The sequence below is a fragment of the Chrysochloris asiatica genome, unplaced genomic scaffold (assembly GCF_000296735.1).
Source record: "Chrysochloris asiatica unplaced genomic scaffold, ChrAsi1.0 scaffold00020, whole genome shotgun sequence".
NCBI classification, from domain to species: Eukaryota; Metazoa; Chordata; class Mammalia; order Afrosoricida; family Chrysochloridae; genus Chrysochloris; species Chrysochloris asiatica.
In genome coordinates, this window is record NW_006408538.1 from 14,273,714 (window position 1) to 14,295,516 (window position 21,803).

General features: G+C 51.8%; 1 protein-coding gene across 1 annotated transcript in view; it reads left to right on the top strand.

The window, feature by feature from the left end:
* Positions 1–547: 547 nt before the first annotated feature.
* PALD1 (phosphatase domain containing, paladin 1) overlaps positions 548–21,803 on the top strand; it is a 63,220-nt gene continuing 41,964 nt past the window's right edge. The window contains exons 1-17 of the mRNA XM_006837465.1: positions 548–741; positions 4,533–4,635; positions 5,891–6,070; positions 7,097–7,261; positions 11,289–11,449; positions 12,329–12,404; positions 13,572–13,723; positions 14,093–14,192; positions 14,320–14,424; positions 17,180–17,275; positions 17,588–17,716; positions 18,023–18,139; positions 18,223–18,378; positions 18,946–19,128; positions 20,473–20,613; positions 20,771–20,842; positions 21,375–21,515. Coding sequence (XP_006837528.1) covers positions 557–741; positions 4,533–4,635; positions 5,891–6,070; positions 7,097–7,261; positions 11,289–11,449; positions 12,329–12,404; positions 13,572–13,723; positions 14,093–14,192; positions 14,320–14,424; positions 17,180–17,275; positions 17,588–17,716; positions 18,023–18,139; positions 18,223–18,378; positions 18,946–19,128; positions 20,473–20,613; positions 20,771–20,842; positions 21,375–21,515 — 2,262 coding nt within the window. The 5' untranslated portion in view covers positions 548–556. The remainder of the gene's footprint in view (positions 742–4,532; positions 4,636–5,890; positions 6,071–7,096; positions 7,262–11,288; positions 11,450–12,328; positions 12,405–13,571; positions 13,724–14,092; positions 14,193–14,319; positions 14,425–17,179; positions 17,276–17,587; positions 17,717–18,022; positions 18,140–18,222; positions 18,379–18,945; positions 19,129–20,472; positions 20,614–20,770; positions 20,843–21,374; positions 21,516–21,803) is intronic.

The window sequence follows — 21,803 nt, forward strand, 5'->3', positions numbered from 1 at the left end:
GTTTTCTTCTTGGGTGATTTTGTGCCCCTCAAAGCTTGGCCTCTGCACTGCTTGAGACATTTCAAAGGAAGAGTGTTTTCTTAGAGACGTTACCCATTCCACCCACCTCTCCTCAAGCCCTTTCTTTTGTCAGGAGGCTCATGCATCACCTCACAAGCTCCAGGAGGCTGTCTTATTTGTTGGTAAAACCAGAATAGGAGCCCTGGTGTCTTGGGTACACAGTAAGCTAGGCTGGAGTGTTTGGACCCTGGGCCGGCCAGCGGTGGGTGTCCAGCCCTTTCCTCACTGCCTTGTCTTTGCCAGAGGCCTAGACTGTGTCTTCACATGTCTCTCTATGTCCGTCCCTTCCCCAAAGCATCAGCGAAGGGCCAGGCACATAGTTGGCCCCCAGAGACCATGCTGCAGACCTGCCCTCCATGACCTGCTGCCACGTGAGCTGCCCCTTCTGCCATGGGGTGAGCTTGGTCCCCTCCTACGACGGCGCAGTCTCCACCACCTCCTTCACTGCATGCTCTCTCACCCCACAGGTCTTGGGTCCTGAGGCTGCCTGCGGACTATGGGTACAACGGCCAGTACAGCCCAGCAGACCGTGTCGGCAGGCACTCCCTTCGAGAGTCTCCAGGGTGGTGGCACGATGGATGGGAGGCAGTCTCTCAGCACCCACTCCTCCCAGACTACCAGCTTGCATAACAGCAAGGCCAAGTCCATCATCCCCAACAAGGTGGCCCCTGTTGTGATCACGTGAGTGGTGGGGGAGCTTGACCAGGCCTTGGGGATTGGGTATCCTGGAATACACAGTTGGGGAGTTCCCTGGAGGTTACAACACTTAACAGTGACAACAGGCTTTCCATTTCACAGAATGGAAGAAACTGAGGCCTGATTTGTCTGGAGCCCCCTAGCAAGTGGGCGGCCAGAGCTGGGCCTCTGAGCCCATGTCCATGGTACCAGGCAGCATGGAGGGGTGGAGACCTTGTATAAAGAATGTTTGGCTGAACATTGAAAAAGGAAGTTGATATATTTACCCCCAAACCAAAACCCACTGATACTGAGTTGATTCTGAGCTCTCTAGGGTTTCTAGAACTGTAAATCTTTATGGGAGCAGACAGCCTCATCGGTCTCCCATGGAGTGGTTTTGAACTGCTGACCTTGTGGTTAGCAGCCTAATGCCTAACCCACAGTACCACCAGGGCTCCTTATTACATACTTGATGTTGTTTTTAAGTGCAGCCAAGTTGGTTCCAACTCACAGTGACCCTGTATAGGGTTTCCCAAGAAGTGGCTAGTGGGTTTGAACCACTGACTGTGCAATTAGCAGTCCAGTGCTTATCCTACAACGTCACACTAGGACTTAGATACATGACATTTAGATTTTTTCCCATAGCCGTTAATTATGTGTTAACACTGAGGTTCCCGTTAGGCAGTTTAAGGGCTTTGGACTGGAAAATCTGGCAGGTGCTGGATTGCATCTCCTCATCTGTGTCCCTCAGGGATGTTCCCTGAAGAGGTTCAGGGTTGGTTCTGAGGGAGATTTAAGTAGGCTGTGTGTAGAGGATGTGTTCAGGAAGGGGGGCCCAGAAAGCTTGATGTATGGGCCCGGCAGGAAGATGACAGGGACGTTGGATACCTGCCTCCTGGTCAAGTGGGAGCCATGTACTTTCCATCACATCTGCTCCCCTTAACTCCCCCCTCCACCCCACCTCTGGGTCCTTCCAGGACAACAGGAAGCTGTGAGCTCAGAATGCAGTCGGTTCCACTCATAGAACTTTGGCAGAGACCTTGCAGAAGGGACCGCCAATGTGACAGGAAAACTGTCATCATTGTGAATGACCGTGGTCCTGATAAGGGAAGGGCGGGGATGAGATGTTGCATGAAAGAGGCTTCAGGTTTCCTTTCTTTGATGACAGACAGGGAGCCCTGGTGGCGTGATGGCTAAGTGCTCAACTACTAAATGGAAGGCTAACAGTTCAAATCTACCCAGCAGCTCCATGAGAGAAAGCCCTGGCAGGCAACCTGCTCCCATAAAGATTACAGCCCAGAACATCCTATGGGGCAGTTTTACTAGCTGTGAGTTGAAATAAACTCGATGGTTCCCTGCAGTGACTAGAGCGGATGACGAAACTAGGTCTGGGGATTGGGGACAGTGTTGGAGACATGTGTCCTGGGTCCAGCTTTGCCTCTTACTTGCTTTGTGACCTTGGACAAGTCTTTCCCTGCCTGGGACTCAGTTTCCTTATCAGTATAATCAGGGCTGACTGAAAATATTTAGCCATGTGGTGCAGATAGAGCACTTGGCTGCTAATCAGAAGGCCACTAGCCATTCCCCAGGACAAAGACGTGGCTGTCCACTTGGGTAAGGATTACAGCTTTGGAACCTACGGGGCAGTTCTACTCTGTCCTGTCAGGCTGCTCCGGGTCCGAATCCACTACACAGCAGTGGATTTCCTTTAGGGTTTTGATGTGACTTAGAACATCTTTGTGAATTGGTTACAGTGGTATTTGTAGCTTGCCTGGCGTTAGCTGAGTGTACAGAACTCCTTGAATTGAAGGGTGTTGCAGTTGGAAGGTTGCTTTGGAGCTGATTCCGACTCACAGTGACCCCATGTGTGTCAGGATAGGACTGTACTCCCTAGGGTTTTCAGTGGCTGATTTTTAGAAGGAGGTTGACAGGACTTTCTTTTGAGACGCCTCCAGGACTTGAACCTCTAACGTTTGGGTTAGCACCACCCAGTGACTTCATAAGAGATGTTAGATCTTATCTTTGTAGGGATTGACAGATGACTGTCTATGGGCCCCTATTTTTGTAAATCAAGTTTTGTTTGGGAGCACGGAAGTTCCCATTCATGTCCATACTGTGTTCGGCTGCTCGGAGCTTCCGAGCAGAATTGAATAGCTTTGATGGAGTCAATTTATTACCTGGCCCTGTATAGAAAAGGTGGGCCGACACTTGATCAACTGCAGCTCCCTCATTTTACACATAAAACGAGTCTTATGGCGTTTGAGGGATTTTCCTACCTCAGGTCATGTGTCGAGATGATGGCACAGGAGTGAACTTGAGGGAGACTGTTTTGAAAATAATGTTTGGCTGAACGTTTTCAGAGGAAGTTCACATACGTTGCTGCCTTTCCTAAAGGCCCTTCTAGTGTAAAGAAAACCAAACACCAAATCACAAGCCCTGGAGACTGCCTTACCCGCTGTTACAGCCCGCACCGCAGCTGTAGTGTGTTGCGTGTTTGAGCCTTGCTCTGGTTTAGCATCTACAAGAACAGGGGTTTTACTTGTGGGCTTTGTTTGAAGTGGCCATGTGGTGGGAGACCTGTTGCTTTGAGTAGTAACTGTATTGAGTAAAGCCTACTGTGCCTCAGCACTGGGCGTTGCCACGTTTAATTCTTACATCAGTTCTAAGGGTTAGGCATTATAGGAAACTAAGGTGCAGAGAGGGTAAGTGACTTGTCCAAAGCCATAGAATTACTAAGCAGTGGCGCTGAGACTCATGTCTAGGCCCCATGTCTCTACCTGTCATTTGTCTGAACCCCCCTCCGCTGTGCTGGCAGTTGGGAGTGTGGGGAGTGTTCTGAGATATTTACAATAGGTTGAAGGGTCATCGGACTAGATGAGAGTGCATTAGTCAGGGACCGGTTAGATTGCTGTAGCAAAGTAACCCTCAATAAACTAGTCACCATCAAGTTGACTGATGGTGACCCCATGTGTGTCAGAGTAGAATTGTGTTATGTAGGGTTTTCATGGTTATGAGACATAGTTTGGTGGGCCATTTTTCTGAGGTGCATGCCACCTCTGAATGGATTTGAACTTGCAGTAGGGTACCTGAGATGGTACAAACGCTTATAATCTTGCTCTCATATACGAGTCTAGGGGCAGCCAGGCTGGTATAGCCGCTTCATGATCATCAGGCACTCAGGCTACAGCTTTTCCGTGGTTCCACCGTCATCACTTAATGACTTCCAGCTTGTGGTCCAAGATGGCTGTTCTACGTCCTGCTATGGCTTCTAGGTTTTAACTAGGGAAAGAATACAAAACGGGGGGCATGCACCTTCCTTTAAGGCAATGGCCTAGAAGTTGTTATACATCACTTCTTTTATCCCATTGGCCAGGACTTATATCACATGAGCACATGTAGCTGCAAGGGTGTGGTCCAGTAGCCAATCACATGTTGGGGGTTCTGTTGGAAAAGAGTCCTGGGAGCCTGGTGGTGAGGTGCCTGATTGCACCCAGCTTGGGAGAAGGATGTGGCAGTCTGTTTGTGTAGAGATTACAGCCTTAGAAAACCTGTGGGGCAGTTTGATTCTGTGCTGTGGGGTTGTCTGCACCCATAAAGATTTACAGTCTTGGAAACCGTGTGTAGTCACTATGAGGTGGCAGTGAGCAGTGAAGGAAAACAAAGAAAGCGGGTATTAAGAAGTAGTGAGCAGTCTCTGCTACAGATGGCTGCATGGCTCAGATGGGGTGACCCTCCGGTGGTAGAGTGGGCCCTGGCCATGGGGGAAGCCTGACTCGGCCTCTGTTTGCCCTGTGTAGGTACAATTGTAAGGAGGAGTTCCAGATCCACGATGAGCTGCTCAAGGCTCACTATACACTGGGCCGACTCTCAGACACTACCCCAGAGCACTACCTGGTGCAGGTGAGGTCAGGCCTTTCCAGTCCTCCAGCCCACTTCCTCGTGGGCTCTCTCCCTCATCTTCCGCCTGCTCTCCCCCATTCCTTCTGTCTTTGTTGTACTGCCTCACCCCCGCTAAAGGGCCAGGGTAGCCTCACTGTCTTCTAGACCCTTGAGATATAGTGGAATTAACACTTTTTCTTGCTCCTGGGTTTCGAGGGCCCATTCTTTCTGCCCTGTGGAGACCCCTGCTCAGCTGTCTCCGTCTTTCTACTGCCTGCTCCCAGCCTACTGAACACCTTCTACCCTGAAACACCCAGGAGGACAGAGACAAGTAGCCCCCCGTCCCTGCCCTACAGAAGGCTCAGCGACCCCAGCCTCTCTTTCCCCAGGTTGGGAATCTCCATCCTGTTCTCTTTTGAGACATAACTGTCTGGCTTAGCTGATGTTGTTTTATTTTTAGCTTTCAGTGTTCCCTAGAAAGCCAAGTCTCTGAGAACTGATGTTTTAAAATTTATCTCGGTTATTGCTGTCTTCTCAGGATACAATGCAGGTGCTCAGTAAATGTTCAGTGAATAATCATGATGGTAAATCTATACTTGTTGAAATAGTCCTTAGGAATCTCTGGTTCTTCTGGAAGAACTGGTTCTAGCTCCTGCCTATCAAGCCCTATGGGTGTTGGTCCTGACAGAGGCAGTGGGGTGGAAGAGATGATCTTGGGGCTCCTTTTTTGCTCAGGAATGAACTATTTGATGCTCTCTGACCTTGCCCAGCCATCTGCCCTTCTTGTTCATGTGGACCTTCATCCCAGCCTGGCCGCATCCTTAGAACTGGCCCTAAGGAAAGGGCTGGCTCGGTTTTCCTCTGGTTTATTCCTGGCGCTCCAGCTTTGACTCTCTCCTTGGGCCCCTTCCTCATGAACTTGCACTGGAGTGAGAGACATTTGCCTCCCTGCTGGAAGCTGCAGCTCACCCTGAGTCACCTTTGGTTTCCTGCCCCTTGGTGTAGCTCTTCTGGCTTTCTTCCATAGGTGCCACCTCCTACATGAAGCCTTCTTTGATTTCCTCCAGTAGGAGTCTTTCTCGTCCCCAGCACTCTATGGCTCGCTTCCACCGATCCAAACACTCACATATTTTGCCTTTTTTCTTCATGACGCTGCAGGCAGCTTGAGGGCAGAGCCGTACTCCCCCCTGCGCCCCATCTACCCTCCCGCCCTGGGGCCTGAGACAGAGTCCAGGCTGGAACCAGCTGAGTGACCCTGTGGCTCTCTTCCCTGCAGGGCCGCTACTTCATGGTGCAGGATGTGGCCAAGAAGAAGGACGTGCTGGGCACTGTGGGCAACTGGGGGGCTCCTAACTTCCGGCAGGTTCGGGGTGGGCTTCCTGTGTTTGGCATGGGACAGCCCAGTCTCTTGGGCTTCCGACAGGTTCTCCAGACACTGCAGAAGGACGGGCACAGGGTAAGCATGAGGGTAGACCCCACCTCCCCAGCTAGCTCCCAAATCTGGGAAAAGGGCTCCTGGGATGGGTAAGCTCAGAGGCTCTGAAGGGGCCTGGCCACATGCTGGAAGGTGGTAGCCATGGATGGTCAGTGTGGGTGGACACCGTGGTCAGACACTCCTGACCACCCAACTCTGAGAGACGTGGAGGAAACAAGGAGCCTGGTCTGGTGAGCGTCCCAGGTAATGAGCCAGGTCACACTTTTAAAGTGCTCACCTGTGCTAGGTGGCCATGAATGAGGGCGGGACAGTCATTGTCTCATTTTACAGAAGAGGGAACTGAGGGTCTGAGAGGATAAATAACTTGTCCCAGGCCACACAGCTTGTGAGTAGTGGTCCCAGACTTAAACCCAGGCGCTGGATTTCAAATGCGTTTCTCTCCTGCTTGATGCTGGGTTTGTGTGTTTCTAGGGCTATTGTGACCACAGGCTTGCTAAGGGCCGACCCCGGGGGCTAGGGTGGCAGGGTCTTGAGTGAGCCAGCGTGGGGTGGGGGTGTTGACTGTGCCCAGGTCCCCTCTACTCGTCTTGAGGTGGGGGTCTACCCTCATTATCTGTCTCTGCCGGTTTGGTGCTCAATGAATGAATGATTGCATGTTGGTGATGTTGGAGGAGGCATTCATTTCTTCAGCGGATGCTTATCAAGCATTTGATTGAGCCACAACTTTACGTGAGGAATGATGGGCACCTGAATGGGAACCGGACCTGATTCTACTTGAGGGAAACTTGTCCAGTATGGGAGAAAAGGTGTTTTCTTGGATAAAGGTGTACAAAGTAGTAATTAGCGCCATGAGAACTCAGCTAAGGACTGTTGGCGCTGAGAGGAGGCAGGCCTATGAGGAAGTCGTATCTGAACAGAGCTTTGTTCCTTGGGTGGGATTCAGGCTGCAGAGACGCGGGCGGGGATGGGCTTGGAGGACCGAGGACCAGGCCTGGAGGGTGGGCAGGTGGAAGGGGAGGCGATGACTTCTTGGCCCGGGCCCCTCAGGAGTGCCTCGTCCTGTGTCTGCGGGAGGAACCTGTGCTGTTTCTGCGAGCTGGAGAGGACTTCTTGCCTTACACCCCTCGCGACAAACAGAACCTTCTTGACAACCTGCGGGACCTGGGACCTGGCATCCGGGCAGAGAGCTTGGAACTTTCCATCCGGAAAGAGGTGAGGTCAGACGGGGTGGGTGGGAGCCCCTTTTCCCTGAAGGCTTCTGACCCCAGCTCAGCTTTGCATCAGGGCTTTGCTCTTTTTTGTTGATCGTTAACTTTGCCAAACATGACAACATGTCCAAAGTATGAGAGATTAAGTCTTGCCAGTCTCACGTCTAAGGACCAGCCCACACGTTCCCCACTTTCCCACCCTTCGCGAGTGAGTGTCTTGCTGTGAGGCTGGGCACTCTTGCCTCTGCCCTTTTCACAGTGAAAAGCACTAGAGCTGGGAGGCTTGGTGAGCCATTCTCTGTGGGGCTCCGGTGTCTGTGTGTGTGTGAGAGAGAATGAGTGATTTTGGTGAATGTTTATAGAGCCAGTTAGTTTTCTGTTGAACAACAGTTCATACACAGTTTGCTTTGTGACATGGATTGCAATCCCCATTGCACACTTTCCACTTCCTCCCTGTGGTTTCCCTTTTCATTTGTCTTCCTTTCCTATCCTTTCCTGCCTTCTGAGCTCCTTCCCTGGGCAGATGGTGTCTTTTAATCTCATAGAGTTGGCTGGCCTAGGGCAGGGGTGGGGAATGTCTGGCCCATGAAATCATTTGTTCTGGTCATGCCAAGGCAACCCACAGCTCCAGCCATCACATTAGGGGTGAGTTAACTTAAGTCCTGGTATGGTGTAAAAATAAGTACTGGACCTCAAGGTCAGTTTGAGCCACAAGGTCAATGGTTCAACCTTACCAGCTGCTCCTCAGAAACCCTATACAGGGTCACTGTGAGTCAGAACTGATTTGATGGCACTTTACAACAATAATTAAATATTTGACCGAATACAGCTGGCTAATTTTTAAGTTGATAATTTAATGGGCCATGGTGTTATAAATTTTGGCAGAGAAAAGGTTCCCCACCCGTGGTCTAGGGAGTGAGCACCTGCCTGTATCTTTGCTCACCTCACAGAGCGGTCACTTGGCTGAAAGCTGAACCACACAGGTGAGTTGCAGGCTTGAAGTGTTTTAGGGCCATAGCCTCAGGGGTTCCATGTCTGTTAGACTAGGAAGCTGGGGCTTTTTTTTTTTTTTAAATGATTTTGAATTTTGTTCCACACTCTTCTCCCACTCTATTCAGAACTTCCTATGGTGATTCCTTTCGGAGTGGTCAGCAGTGGTAATTAGGCATCATCTAGGTTTTCTTAGTGGCAGGTCCAGGAGGCTGAGGTTCACATGGTCCATTCGTCCTGTGGACTAATTGTTTCCTCCTCTGTTGGATTGTCTTCACTGATCTTTCCTTTGGACAGGGAGAGACCAATAGATGATCAGCCTTAGTTGGCTGTTCCCAAGCTTTAGAGACTCTATTCACCAAAGTAGGATGTAGAGCATTGTCTTTGTGGACTAGGTTATGCCAAGTGACCATAGTGTCTCCTGACACTGTGACCCTGAGCCCTGGGGGTACAGCAACTCATTCCCTCAAGGTGCTTGGTTATGACTAAGAAGTTTTCCAATTTTTGCTCCTTATACACAGGGTCGCTATGAGTCAGAACTGACTCAACGACACTTAACAACAACAGTACTCTATTATGGGCTCCTGGTGTGGCGCTGGGGGGTCAGCACTGGACTGCAAACCACAAGGTTGGCAGTTCACACACACCAGCTGCTCCTCGGAAACCCTGTATGGGATTCCTATGAGACGGGACTGACTCAATGGTGCTTAACGTGTTCTACTATACTCATGGAGATATTTGCAACGTAAGTAAATACATGTACAAATATTCTCTGTCAAACATATATTGTTGTTGTTGTTGTCAGGTGCCATCGAGTCGGAACCGACTCATAGCGACCCCATGCACAGCAGAACGAAACAATGTCTGATCCTGGGCCAACCTCACTACTGCTGCCACACTTGAGACCATCAATGATGCCACCTGGCCAATCCATCTCGTTAGGGGTCTTCCTCTTTTTCTCTGACCCTCCACCTTACCCAGCAGGACATCCTTCTCCAGCGACTGTTTCCTCTGGACAATATGTCCAAAGTATGAGAGACGAAGCCTAGCCATCCTGGCCTCCAAGGAGCACTCTGGCTGCACTTCTTCCAAAACAGATCTATTGGTTCTTTTGGCAGTCCATGGCACCCTCAGTATTCTCCTCCAACACCACAACTCAAAGGCATCAATTCTTCTACGATCTTTCTTGCATATATGGTGTAGTCTTATTTGCTTTCCCACATCTATTTTGCTTGCATGTCTATGTATGCACTCATATTGTTGTTACTGTTATTGCAGGATTGCATATGTAGTTGTGTTATTTGAGTGCTATGAAGTCAGTTTTGACTCACCCCATACACAACAGAAACACTGCTCTGCCCTTTGCCATCCTGATAACTGTTGATATGTTTTAGCCCACTGTGGTTGCCACTATGTCAGTCCATCCCACTGGGGGTTTTCCTCTTTCTCATTGACCCTCCACTTTACCAAACAAAACAATATGTCCAAAGCATGAGTGATGGAGTCTTGACATCCTTTCTTCTAAGGATTGATCTGGCTGTACTTCTTCCAAACCGGATTTGTTTGTTCTTCTGGAAGTCCATGGTACTTTCAGTACTCTTCACCAACACCGTAATTCAAATACATTGATTCATCTGTGGTCTTCCTTATTCACTGCTTAGCTTTTGCATGCATATGAGGTGATTGAAAATACCATGGCACGGGTCAGGCACACCTTAGTCGTCAACCTGACCAATTGCAGCAGATTTGCCTAATGCAGTACGTCATTTGATTTGTTAACTGCTGCTTCCATGAGCGTTGATTGTGGATCCAAGTAAAGTGACGTCTTTGGCAACATCTATACTTTCTCCATTTATCATGATAGTCCAGTTGCGGGGTTTTCATTTTCTTTACATTGAGGTGCAATTCATACTGAAGGCTGTAGTATTTGATCTTCCTCAATAAGTTCTTCAATTCCTCTTCATTCCCAGCAAGCAAGGTTGTGTCATCTGTGTATCGCAGGCTGTTAATGAGTCTCCCTCCACCTGATGCCAGGTTATTCTTCATATAATCCAGCTCTTTGGATTATTTGATCAGCATACAGGTTGAATAAGTATGGTGAAAGATTACAACCCTGACACATACCTTTTCTGATTTTAAACCATTCAGTATCTTGTTCTGTTTAGGTCTGTGTACAGGTTCCTCAAGAGCACAATTAAGTGTTCTAGAGTTCCCCCTCTTTGAAATGTCGTCCATAGTTTGCCATGATCCACACAGCCGAAAGCAGCCTTGGCCCTTTTGACTTTTGTACTCTTTCCAATGTCTTTCTTGGCCTTGATCATTTTCTGCTGCCCCCACCCCCTTATTTTAGATTACCTTCCCCTTCTCCCAAGTCAGTACAAGTTTTCCCCTAGCTCGCAATTTACCCTCTCTTCCCCTCCCACCCTGGTAACCTTCAAAGAATGATTCTGTGTGTAAACCTTTTCTTGGCGTTTTTTTACGGTAGTGGTTACGTACAATCCTTGTCATCTTGTGATTGACTAATGTCACTCAGCGTGCTGTCTGTCCTCTCGGTCAGTTTGTGAGGTGTTTCACAGGGTCTTTGTGATTCTTTAACGTTGGGTAGCTTTTGAGGATCTTCTTTTCTTCTCCTCTACCAAACACAGGGGCTCGCCAAGGTCACAGAGGCATGGGGTCATGGTGCCCCCCAGAGCCCTGTGGGCAGGAGTGAGGTCGGGGCCCCCCACAGCCTTGTGTGTTCTCTGCTCCCTCCTCCTCCACCTACCTGCTATGTGACCTCCCCCTGACCTGCAGTCAGGTGCTGGTTAACTTCTCCTGTCCTCTGGGCAGGGCCCTTCCTGCCTGGCCCCAGTGTGGGCATGGTAGTCCAGGTGCCGGTGGTCACCTGGTCCCCTCAGGATGTCTTGGTCATAGAGAACTTTTCTGGCCACCTGGTTTCCTCATTGAGGGAAAGAAGCCTGCCAGTGCAGGAAGGTCAGGGAGGGGACAGGGAGGACGCCATGGGTGTGTCATGGCCCTCTGGTCCCCACACTTTGGTTTAGATTCTTGACTTTGCCCAGCTGAGTGAAAACACATACCATGTGTACCACAACCCCGAGGACCTGCGGGGGGAGCCCCATGCCGTGGCCATCCGAGGTGAAGATGACGTGCACGTGACAGAAGAGGTGTACAAGCGACCCCTCTTCCTGCAACCCACCTATAGGTACCCCAGTGCCCCAGGCTGAGTGTTACCCCCTCTTTCTGCAGCCCAGCTGTAGATACCCCAGTGCCCCAGGCTGAGTGTTACCCCCTCTTCCTGTAACCCACCTATAGGTACCCCAGTGCCCCAGGCTGAGTGTTACCCCCTCTTCCTGTAACCCACCTATAGGTACCCCAGTGCCCCAGGCTGAATGTTACCCCCTCTTCCTGTAGCCCACCTGTAGGTACCCCAGTGCCCCAGGCTGAGTGTTACCCCCTCTTCCTGCAGCCTACCTGTAGGTACCCTAATGCCCCAGGCTGAGTGTTACCCCCTCTTCCTGCAGCTCACCTGTAGGTACCCCAATGCCCCAGGCTGAGTGTTACCCCCTCTTCCTGCAGCCCAGCTGTAGGTACCCCAGTGCCCCAGGCTGAGTGTTACCCCCTCTTCCTGTAACCCACCTGTAGGTACCCCAGTGCCCCAGGCTGAGTGTTACCCCCTCTTCCTGCAGCCCACCTGTAGGTACCCCAATGCCCCAGGCTGAGTGTTACCCCCTCTTCCTGCAGCCCACCTGTATGTACCCCCAATGCCCCAGGCTGAGTGTTACCCCCTCTTCCTGCAGCTTACCTGTAGGTACCCCAGTGCCCCAGGCTGAGTGTTATCCCCTCTTCCTGTAGCCCACCTGTAGGTACCCCAGTGCCCCAGGCTGAGTGGAACCCCAGGGTGCTGACATGAGTGCTCCTGCCCACTGACCCCTGCTGTGGCCTCAGTTTCCTCATCTGCAGGCTGGATTGAGTTCCCACCCCCTTCTCTCTCCATGGTGGTGCCATTGCATGGCAGTATGGGGCAGGGCGGTATGCCCAGTTGTGTGGCCTGCCTGATGGGCTGCTCCCCCTTACCTGGCAGGTACCACCGCCTGCCTCTGCCAGAGCAAGGGGCGCCCCTAGAAGCCCAGTTTGATGCCTTTGTCAGTGTCGTCCGGGTAAGTGGGGGTGTGAGGGGAGTGGGGCAGGTGCCCCCGAGAGGCGGTGTCTGGACCCTGTCTTCATGGTGGTGCACTGAGATATGACCTTTGGCTTTCCAGAGGTCATGAGTGTCAACGTGCGTGTGTCTGTGTGTGTATCTGAGTGTGGGGATGTATGTCTGTTCTCTGTGTGGGTGTGTATGTGCATTATGTGAGTCTGTGTGCATCTCAGTGTGTCTGTGTTTATGTGTCTGCATATATGAATATGTGTCTGTATGTACATTATATGTGTCTGGGGTAACTGAGTGTGTCTGTGTGTATATATATGTCTGTGTGTATCTTAGCGTGTGTGTGTGTGTATATATGTGTCTGGGTATTTCAGTGTGTGTCTGTGGGTATATATGTACCTTATGTGTATCTGTGTTTATATTTGATTGTGTGTCCATGTGTATAATTGTCTGTATTCCTGAGACTGAGTGTGTATCTCTGTAGGGTGTATGTACACATCTGTGTGCCTCTGAATGTCTGTGTGCATCTGTCTCGGGATCGTGTAGGTATGTCTGTGTATGTCTGTGTGTGTCTGTGTATGTCTGTGTGTGCCCCTGTGTGTTTGGGTTTGTGTGTCTATGCTCTCTCTGGATGATACGTGTATCTATTTGTGCATGTATTTGTGTGTTCATGTCTGTGGGTCTGTGTGTATGTCTGGTGTCTCTGTGTAGATCTATACTTGTACGTTCTTGAGTGAAGGAGTCCAGCACTGACCATCTCGAGAACTGGACTCTGGTTTTGGCAGGGCTGCTGACTTGGACACATCACCTAATGTCTTCAGACCTCAGTTTCCTCAATTTCTTAGCTCATACTTCTTGAGCTGTGGTCATGTGCCAGCTTCTGTCCTAGCCCTTGGGACATCCGTTTTCATATTTAATTTGCATTTCTCAGGAGTGTCCAGTCCATGCTTTGTCCCCTCTGTAGAGTCTCTTTTCCAGAGGCCTTCCAGCAAGGACTTGGCTGGAGGCTGGGCTGTGATCATGGGGCAGGTGGAGCAGATGGGGTTATGGGATTTGGGGAACTTGTCCACCATCCCAACTGGTTTAAGAGACTGAATCACAGATTTGATGTCATGATCCACTCAGCCAGGGGGTGTCTGGGACCAGGTGTGGCCTGATAGCTGTGATCTTTCCTCAGGAGACCCCCAGTTTGCTGCTTCTCTGTGGTGCTCCGGGGCCTCCCCCTGCCCTCCTCTTTAACTGCCAGACAGGCGTGGGCAGGACCAACCTGGGCATGGTCCTGGGCACCCTCCTCCTGTTTCACCGCAGCGGGTTTGCCTCGCGGCCAGAGTGAGTGACCTGGACTTTGGTGTCTCAGGGAGCAGGGGGAGGGGGTGAAGGGGCACAGAGAGGAGGGGTGGGATGCCTTGGGGATGACGTGTCTAGAGCTGGGACTCAGCTGGGAAGTGGACCCTCTGGCGCCCATCTCCTAATTTGCTACAGGTTCACCAGGTGACCTAGAGAAAGTCACTTGACCTTTCTAGGCCTCAGTTTCCCCAGGGGGAGAAATACCCCTTGCCTCCACCAGCCTCATTCAGAGAGCAGACTTGGTACCTGTCGTCTCTCACTGGTCCCATGAGCAGGAGGGAGTGGGCAGTGTGGTTACCCCAGCGCCCCTGGGAGCCTTGATGCCTGTCAGTGACCCCCCTTCCTTGTCAGGGCTGTCCCCCTGCATACCAAGCCACCACCTGTGGAGCAGTTCCAGGTGATCCAGAACTTTCTCCACACAGTGCCCCAGGGAAGAAAGATGGTGGAGGAGGTGAGTGGGGGTGGGGTGGGAAGGGGGCAACCACACCGCCTATTGCTGGGGGCCTACTGTCCACTCTTCTCTTGATGTTTCTCTCTTCTCTTTTGCCGTCTTCCCTGTGCCCTGGTCTGGGGACCAGGTGGACAGAGCCATTACGTCCTGTGCCGAGTTACATGACATGAAGGAACTGATTTTGGAAAACCAGAAGAAACTGGAAAGTGCCCGGCAGGGGAGCCCAGCCCAGGTAAGGGCACAGACACATGGTATGGTAGCCCTTGCTCCTGAAGCCGCGCCGCAGCCTGATTCTGTTAGGTCTGGTGGTTGGTTTCTGCCAGATCACCTTTTCCTGGGATATGACAGGGCTGGGCCTGCAGGAATGACCAACAAGGAAGAGGGAAGTTTACTTTCCCTGAACAGGTCCCTCAGCTGCAGGATAAACAGGACGGAGGAGGGGTTGCTGGCCGCAGATAGTTCTCTGGTTATAGATACTTCCCAGATAGCTCATGGTGTCCCCAAAATAAATCCCTGTGCTTCTTTGGAAAGGCTAGGGTTTGGTCCAGCCTGCTATTTGTCCAATGATGTATTCTTAGCTCTCTCTGCAGATCCTGTCCCCATGCCCTGGGGAGAGGAGGTCAGCTTTGCAGGTGTGTGTTCACAGTGCCTGGAAAGAATCGTAAGCCTTCAGAGCCTTCTTTAAAAAATATAAAACAGAAAACCCTGGTGTGGCACAGTAGGATAAGTACTGGACTACAAGGTCGGTTTGAACCACAAAGTCGGTGGTTCAAACCTACCAACCGCTTCTTGGAAACCCTGTACAGGGTTGCTATGAGTTGGAACCGACTCGATGGCACTAAACAACACTAACAACATCTATATGTATTTGCTGAAAATACACACAGCCGAACATACGCCAATGCAAGAGTTTCTGCATGTACACTTCAGTGTCATTGATACAATCTTTGACTTGTGTCTTGTTGTCACCCTCCCTCACTAACATCAACTCCCTGGTCCCTAAGGTTTCTGTCTAACCTTCCTGGTCGCTGTTGTGACTTTGACCACAGACAGATCATTCTTAAAAGAGCACAAGGCTCAAGGCAGACATTTGTTTACTAGTTAAGCTAAACTATTTTCTTTTAAGATTTCAGGAAATACTTTTGGATTAAGGTTCAAAGCTTATCTCAGGACAAGAGTTGTTCTGGGGGCTTGTTCAGCCTCCATGGCTGCAGAAAATCTGGATTCCATGAGAAGTTGGAATTTTCTTCTACATTTTTGGAGCCTGTTTCTTTAATTCTCTTTTGAAAATTTAGCAGCAATATTATGTTACAGAGAATTGGGGAGCAGAGAGGAGGACGACATAGGAGAGCTCTCCCATGAGCTTCGCTGCACAGTTTGGGCTGTTTCTACCCTTTTTTAAGCTTAGGTTTTCTCACGTAGGCCATCCTACCACGTTTGCATCCCACTGCTTTTGTTTGACTTTACAGCATCAGCCTTGCCATGTCAACACTGGCTCTCATGCTGAGGTTTTAGTGACTGTGCAGTTAGAGACTTCTGGCTGCTTCTGCCTTCTCTGGCCTAACAAGAGCATGCACGGGCTCTGCACCTATCTGCTTGGGTTCTGGTCCTAGCGCTGTCAGCTACAGCTTGCATGGACTGGGGCACTCTGCTTCGCTTTCTGTGCCTGCTTCCTTATCTGTAAAGTGGGGACCAGTAGTAGTAACCACCTCATCGAGTTGTGATGGGGATTACGTGAGGTAAAACGCGTCACATGTTCAGTCCGTGTGCTTCTGAAGGAGAACTGTGTAGTGTTTAGAGTGTCCTCCTTGCTACCTGACAGTGGAACTGCTTCTAGTTCCTCAGCAGTGTGAGCATTTTTATGATGAGAATCTTCTTATGGTGAGACTAGAAAATTTTAAAAACCATTAGTCTACAGTGCTGTTGTTGTTAAGTGCCATAGAGTCTGTTCTGACCCATAGTGACCTTGTGTAGGTTTTCCAAGGAGCAACTGGTGAGTTTGAACTACCGACCTTGCAGTTCAAACCAACTTTGTAGTCCAGCACATGAACCTACAGCGCAACCCCAGTATTTGTTGTTGCTGTTGTAAAGTGCTGTCAAGTCGGTTCTGACTCATAGCTACCCTGGATAGGGTTTCTGAGGGGCGGTTGTGAGCTTGAACTGCCAACCTTGGAGTCCAGCTCATTAACCCACAGCACCACACTAGTATTAGGGATCCGCAAACTACTGCCCCACCTCCAGCTCACCACGTGTTTTCATAAATAAAGTTTTATTGGAAACCAGCCTGGCCGTTTGGTTTACGGACAGTCTGTGGCTGCAGTCATACTGCAGAGCTGAACAGCTGCCCCAGAGCCCAAGTAGCCACAGTCCTAGAGTATTTACTGTCTGGCCTCTATAGTCTTAGTTTCTAAAGGTGCGCTAGGACTTCACCAAAGACCCTGGCCTGCCTTAGGACTAGGCATTCATTTTGGTGGCCCCCTACAGGGCGGTTCTGATCCAGCAGAACCAGTAAGTTTGACCTAGTAAGTTTGAGAGGGGGCCTTTGGGATCATTTCTTGACAAGCCCAGAGGATGCTGGACTGGGATTCTGAGACTTGTCACTGACTGGTTTCCTGTGGAGAAGGTTGGAGTTCTTATGTAGGGTCCCCAGGCCCTGAAAAGGGCGTATAGGCGTCTGCACCTGATGCGCAGCCTGGGGGCCAGGGGCGAGCAGTCTGATCTGATCTGTGCTCCCATCTCCTGGGGAGGTGTCCCTGTGATAATATGGGGCCTGGAGAGGGTCTCCAGTAGCTCACCATGAAGTAACTGGGAAGTGGAGAAGGAATAGAGGCTTTGAAGAACTTCTAGCCTAGCCGAACTGTTAGAAAGGGAGGAAAGCCTGTCTTGGGAGATTTCTGACCCTTAACTTCTGGGCCTCCAGAGACTGGGCATAGCAGCTTGGGTCCCCCTTCTTTAATGCCCTACCAACCCTGTTCTCCTCCTCTCAGGGAAGCGGCAGCCAGCACAGCCTCCAGCAGAGGGCGCTGCTGAGCCTGGAGCGATATTTCTACCTGATCCTATTTAACTATTATCTCCATGAGCAGGTGAGGCTTGGGGATGAACAGACCCCCTTCCTCTCAAGCCCCTTAGGGCCCAACCTGGCACTGGGAGGAGAGTGGTGCTGGCCCTAGAGGGAGGTGGCATGGGTGATGTGGGGTCAGAGGCCCAGATAGAGGGGTTTCCCTGAGCAGCCCATGTCTCTACCCGGGACCCTGGTCTCTGGACATCAGGGCCTCCCCTGCTGCTCTTGTTCCTCCTGGGGGTCCTAGTGGATTGTTGCAAGGCTCCCCTACTGTGGGGCAAGTTCCAGTGGCCCTGTGCCCTGAACTCTCTGTCTCTTTCGCCTCGGTCTGCAGTACCGGCTGGCCTTTGCCCTTAGTTTCAGCCGCTGGCTGTGTGCCCACTCGGAGCTGTACCGCCTGCCCCTGACACTGAGCTCAGTGGGACCTCTGGCCCCCGAGGACCTCATTGCCAAAGGCTCCCTGGTGAGTTGGCTGGCTGTCCTGAGGGGTCCGTGGGACAGGGGTAAGCATTACCCTCACCGGGGCAGTGGTTAGGGTTTCTCCTGTCGGGGACATCGCTCCTTCAGGACCTTTCCCTCAGTCTCAAACCCTGGGTAAGGAGTCGGGCCCTGGGTTTTGACATCATCCTTGTCTGGAGGGAGGGTACCTTCCCTCTTACTGTCACTAGACAGTGAAGGTGCCAAGCATGCCATGCTGGTTCCTTCCCACCGCTCAGCTCTGTCCCGAGCTCCTTGGCCTCAGGGTCTCAGACTTGGGGCTCTCCCACAGAGGGTGGACGATCTTGTCTCCCCGGACAAGCTCAGCACCGTTAGAGAGATGGACGTGGCCAACTTCCGGCGGGTGCCCCGCATACCCATCTATGGCACAGCCCAACCCAGCACCAAGGTGACTGTTTTGGGGGCCTGGGTCCACTGGCCGGGGAGGGGCAAGCCCTTTTGTTTCACTGACCCCCTTCCTGTCTCCCTCAGGCACTGGGGGGCATCCTGGCCTACCTGACTGATGCCAAGAGGAAGTTACGGCAAGTCGTGTGGGTCAACCTGAGAGAGGAGGCCGTGCTGGAGTGTGATGGGCAGACTCACAGCCTGTGGTGGCCCGGACCCCCCATGGCCCCAGGCCAGCTGGAGGTGAGACTTCCTGCCTCAGAGGCCTGGAGAAGTGGCGAGGAGCTGGGTGTTTATAAGGTCCTATACTCCTGTTGGAGTACTGGTGTGGTGTTATGGGGTAAGCAATAGACTACTAACTGCAAGGTTGATGGTTCAAATCCACAAAACTGCTCCTCGGACACCTTATTGTTATTAAGTACTGGCAAGTTTGTTCTGACTCAAGCAACCATGTGTAGGGTTTCTGAGGTGTGGCTGGTGAGTTTGAACCGCTGACCTTGTGGTTCAAACAGACCTTATGGTCCAATACTTATCCTACAGCGCCACACCAGGACTCTTGCTATAACTCGATGGCACTCCATACCATGCGCTTATTGCTTGTTGCTGTTGTTAAGTGCTGCTGTTGCTTAGATGGGGGATATTGAGGGCTCTGAGGGGCAGTCTGAGGTGGGGGGGTGTCTGGTTTGGATACATGCTCTGCACTTCTTTGCTGTCTCCTGGGCTCCTGGTGTGCTTATGACCCCTGAGACTTTGGGAAGACGGGCCCCAGAAGCTATCTCAGATCCTGAGTCCTCTGTCCTGTCTCCCCAGGATGTGGAGACCCAGCTGAAGGCCCACCTGAGTGGGGCTCCTCAGGGCGCACAGGCCGCGAGGACGCACAGGTTCCAGACGTGCCTTACCATGCAGGAGGTTTTTAACCAACACCACAAGGCCTACCCCGGCCTCACCTCCCACCGCATCCCCATCCCAGACTTCTGTGCCCCCCGCGAGGAGGTGAGAGCCTGGGCCGTGGCTGTGGGCATGGCCCAGGGAGGGGAGCAGCGGCCAGCCAGGAGACTGGCCTGGTAGCTTAGTCACACCCTCCAAGCTATGTGTCTGCGTGGGTTGTGTTGTAGGCAAATGGGTTAGTCCCTGGCATTCGTGAAGTATGTGTGTGGAGTATGGGGATGTTTTTGAGGACTGTGTACATGTATGTAATGTGTGTTTCAATAGTTTGTGATGTATATGTTGTCTTTGTTGAAAGATACGGTGGAGAGTGGAATCCTGGTATATGCTGTAGGATAAGCACTGGATTGCTAACTAAAAGGCCAGTGGTTCAAACCCACCAGCTGCACCCCGGAAACCCTTTACAGGGTTGGTCTGAATTGGAATCGACTCGATGATACTTAACAAAAACAACATTGTGAAGAGAATGTCTTTGGGGAGGTGTGCGTGCCGGGTGTGGAGTAGAAGGCATGTCAATACTTGTGTGACTGAGGGCGTGTGTAGTTTACGTGTCTTTAAGTTACATGTATACGTGGAGTCCCTGGGTGGTACAGACCATTAATACACTCCTTGGTTACTAACTGGAAGATTGGCAGTGTGAACCCACCCAGGAGCACTTTGGGAAAAGGTGTGGTGACTTACTTCTGAAAAATCAGCCGTTGAAAACCTTCAGGGTCACAGTTCAACTCTGACCCACATGGGGCTGGCATGAGTTAGAATCGACTTCGTGGCAGCTGATGAACGTGTGTTTGTGTGTCTGGCATGCATGTGGTTGATGTATGTCTAGTGTGTCTGTCTTTTGTGTGGAGGGTGGGTCTGTGTGGAGTGTGTATGTGGGGTTATGGTGTGCTCTGTGTGTGGGCCTTGTATTTTCTGCCACACTTTGCTCTGTGGATCTCACTGCCCATGGCTTGCTGCCCCCTGGTGGCCATGTGCTGCAGTGGTTGTCTGAGGCTAGAAACCTGCTCACAGGCTAGTCCCTGGGTCCAGCTTAGGTGGGTGGCAGGCTGAGGAGCAGATGAGGAGGCTGTGCTTTGGGGGCTCCACATTGGATCCACATACAGGCCAGGGGGACAGAAATCGGGAGTGGAGTGCATTTATGCACGACCTGCCTGGGAATGGGCAGGCAATGTGACCCCAAGTGTGTGCCTTTGTCTCTGTACCTACGTCCAGTCCTGGGTGAGGGGTCATGACTGTCTGCGACGGGGCAGCCACACGTGCTCATGGTGGTAGTGTATGTACATGGCGGTGCACTCGGTTCAGGGCCCAGCATGGAGAAGCGCTCGGGACATTTCCTGGTGTCATTTCCTTGGATGGCCATGTTGGGACTCAAACTTTGGTCTCTTGACCTAGGACTTTGACCGGCTGCTTGAGACCCTGCAGTCTGCCCTCACCAAGGACCCGGGCACCGGCTTTGTGTTCAGCTGCCTCAGCGGCCAGGGCCGGACCACGACTGCGATGGTGGTGGCTGTGCTGGCCTTCTGGCACATCCGGGTATTTGTTGTCTGGTGTGAGGGTGGGCGTGTAGTAGGCAGGGAGAGACACTCCCCCCCAGGCTCTGGCCTGAGGACAACCCTGGAACTCACCTCTCACATTGGGGCTCCTGGGCAGGGTGGGGGTTGGCAAGGTCTCAGCAGCTGTCCTACCCCAGGGCTTTCCAGAGATGGGTGAGGAGGAACTGGTCAGCGTGCCTGATGCCAAGTTCACCAAGGGCGAGTTTGAGGTAAGCACACCTTGTGAGGTTATCTGACAAACCTGATGTCCATGTGGGGTGTACAGTTATTTAAGTTGTCTGTAGAGGCTGTGGTCAGGCTGTGTGGGCCTTGGGGACAGTTTATATGCTCAGGGCTGGGCATCATGAAGAAAGAGATGGAAACCCAGGAGAGACAGTCTCCCATTTATATGAATGAGATCTGTGCAGGAGGGCTGGGAAGAGCAGGTCCTAGGAGAAGGCGGGGGGCCATTTGGGACGACAGGACCTAGATTAGTCTTCTCCTGGGGGCCTGGCCCCCTCCCCTTGCTCCCTTGCCAGCCCCTACTCTTGCATTCCTGTCTGCTTTATAGACTGGAGTTCCAGATAAGATTCTCTTTAAAGTCGATTTCTGCTGCTTAAAAGAGACGCCCCATGGGGACCTGGCCTCAGGGATGTCCAGCACAACCCCCCTCAGTGCCCAGCGTTTCAGGCTAAGGAACAAGCAGGGCTGTGTGGTCAGGACGGGTTGGTTTTCCATCCTCTCATCCCTGCTCTGCCCCAGGTGGTGCTGAAGGCCGTGCAGCTACTGCCTGATGGGTACCAAGTGAAGAAGGAGGTGGACGCAGCGCTGGACACAGTCAGTGACACCATGACACCCATGCACTACCACCTGCGGGAACTCATCATCTGCACCTACCGTCAGGTGAGCCTGGCCCAGCTCCACCAGAAGTGGAGGTGTAGGTGCCCCCTGAGCAGAAACACCCCCAGTCCCAGATCCCCTAGCTCGATTCAGGAGTGCTTGGGGGTGGTTGCAGGGACACCATTCACAGTATTTCTCTAACAGTTGCTGTGGTCCTGAGGTCCAGCAGGCATCAAGAATATTGCCCATCAGAACGGCCACCCAACTCTAAACTCCCAGTGGCATGAGGCACCAGCCCTTCCTTTCTGGCTGTGGGCAGAGGCCAGGTGGGTGGGGCAGCCGGGGGCCTCA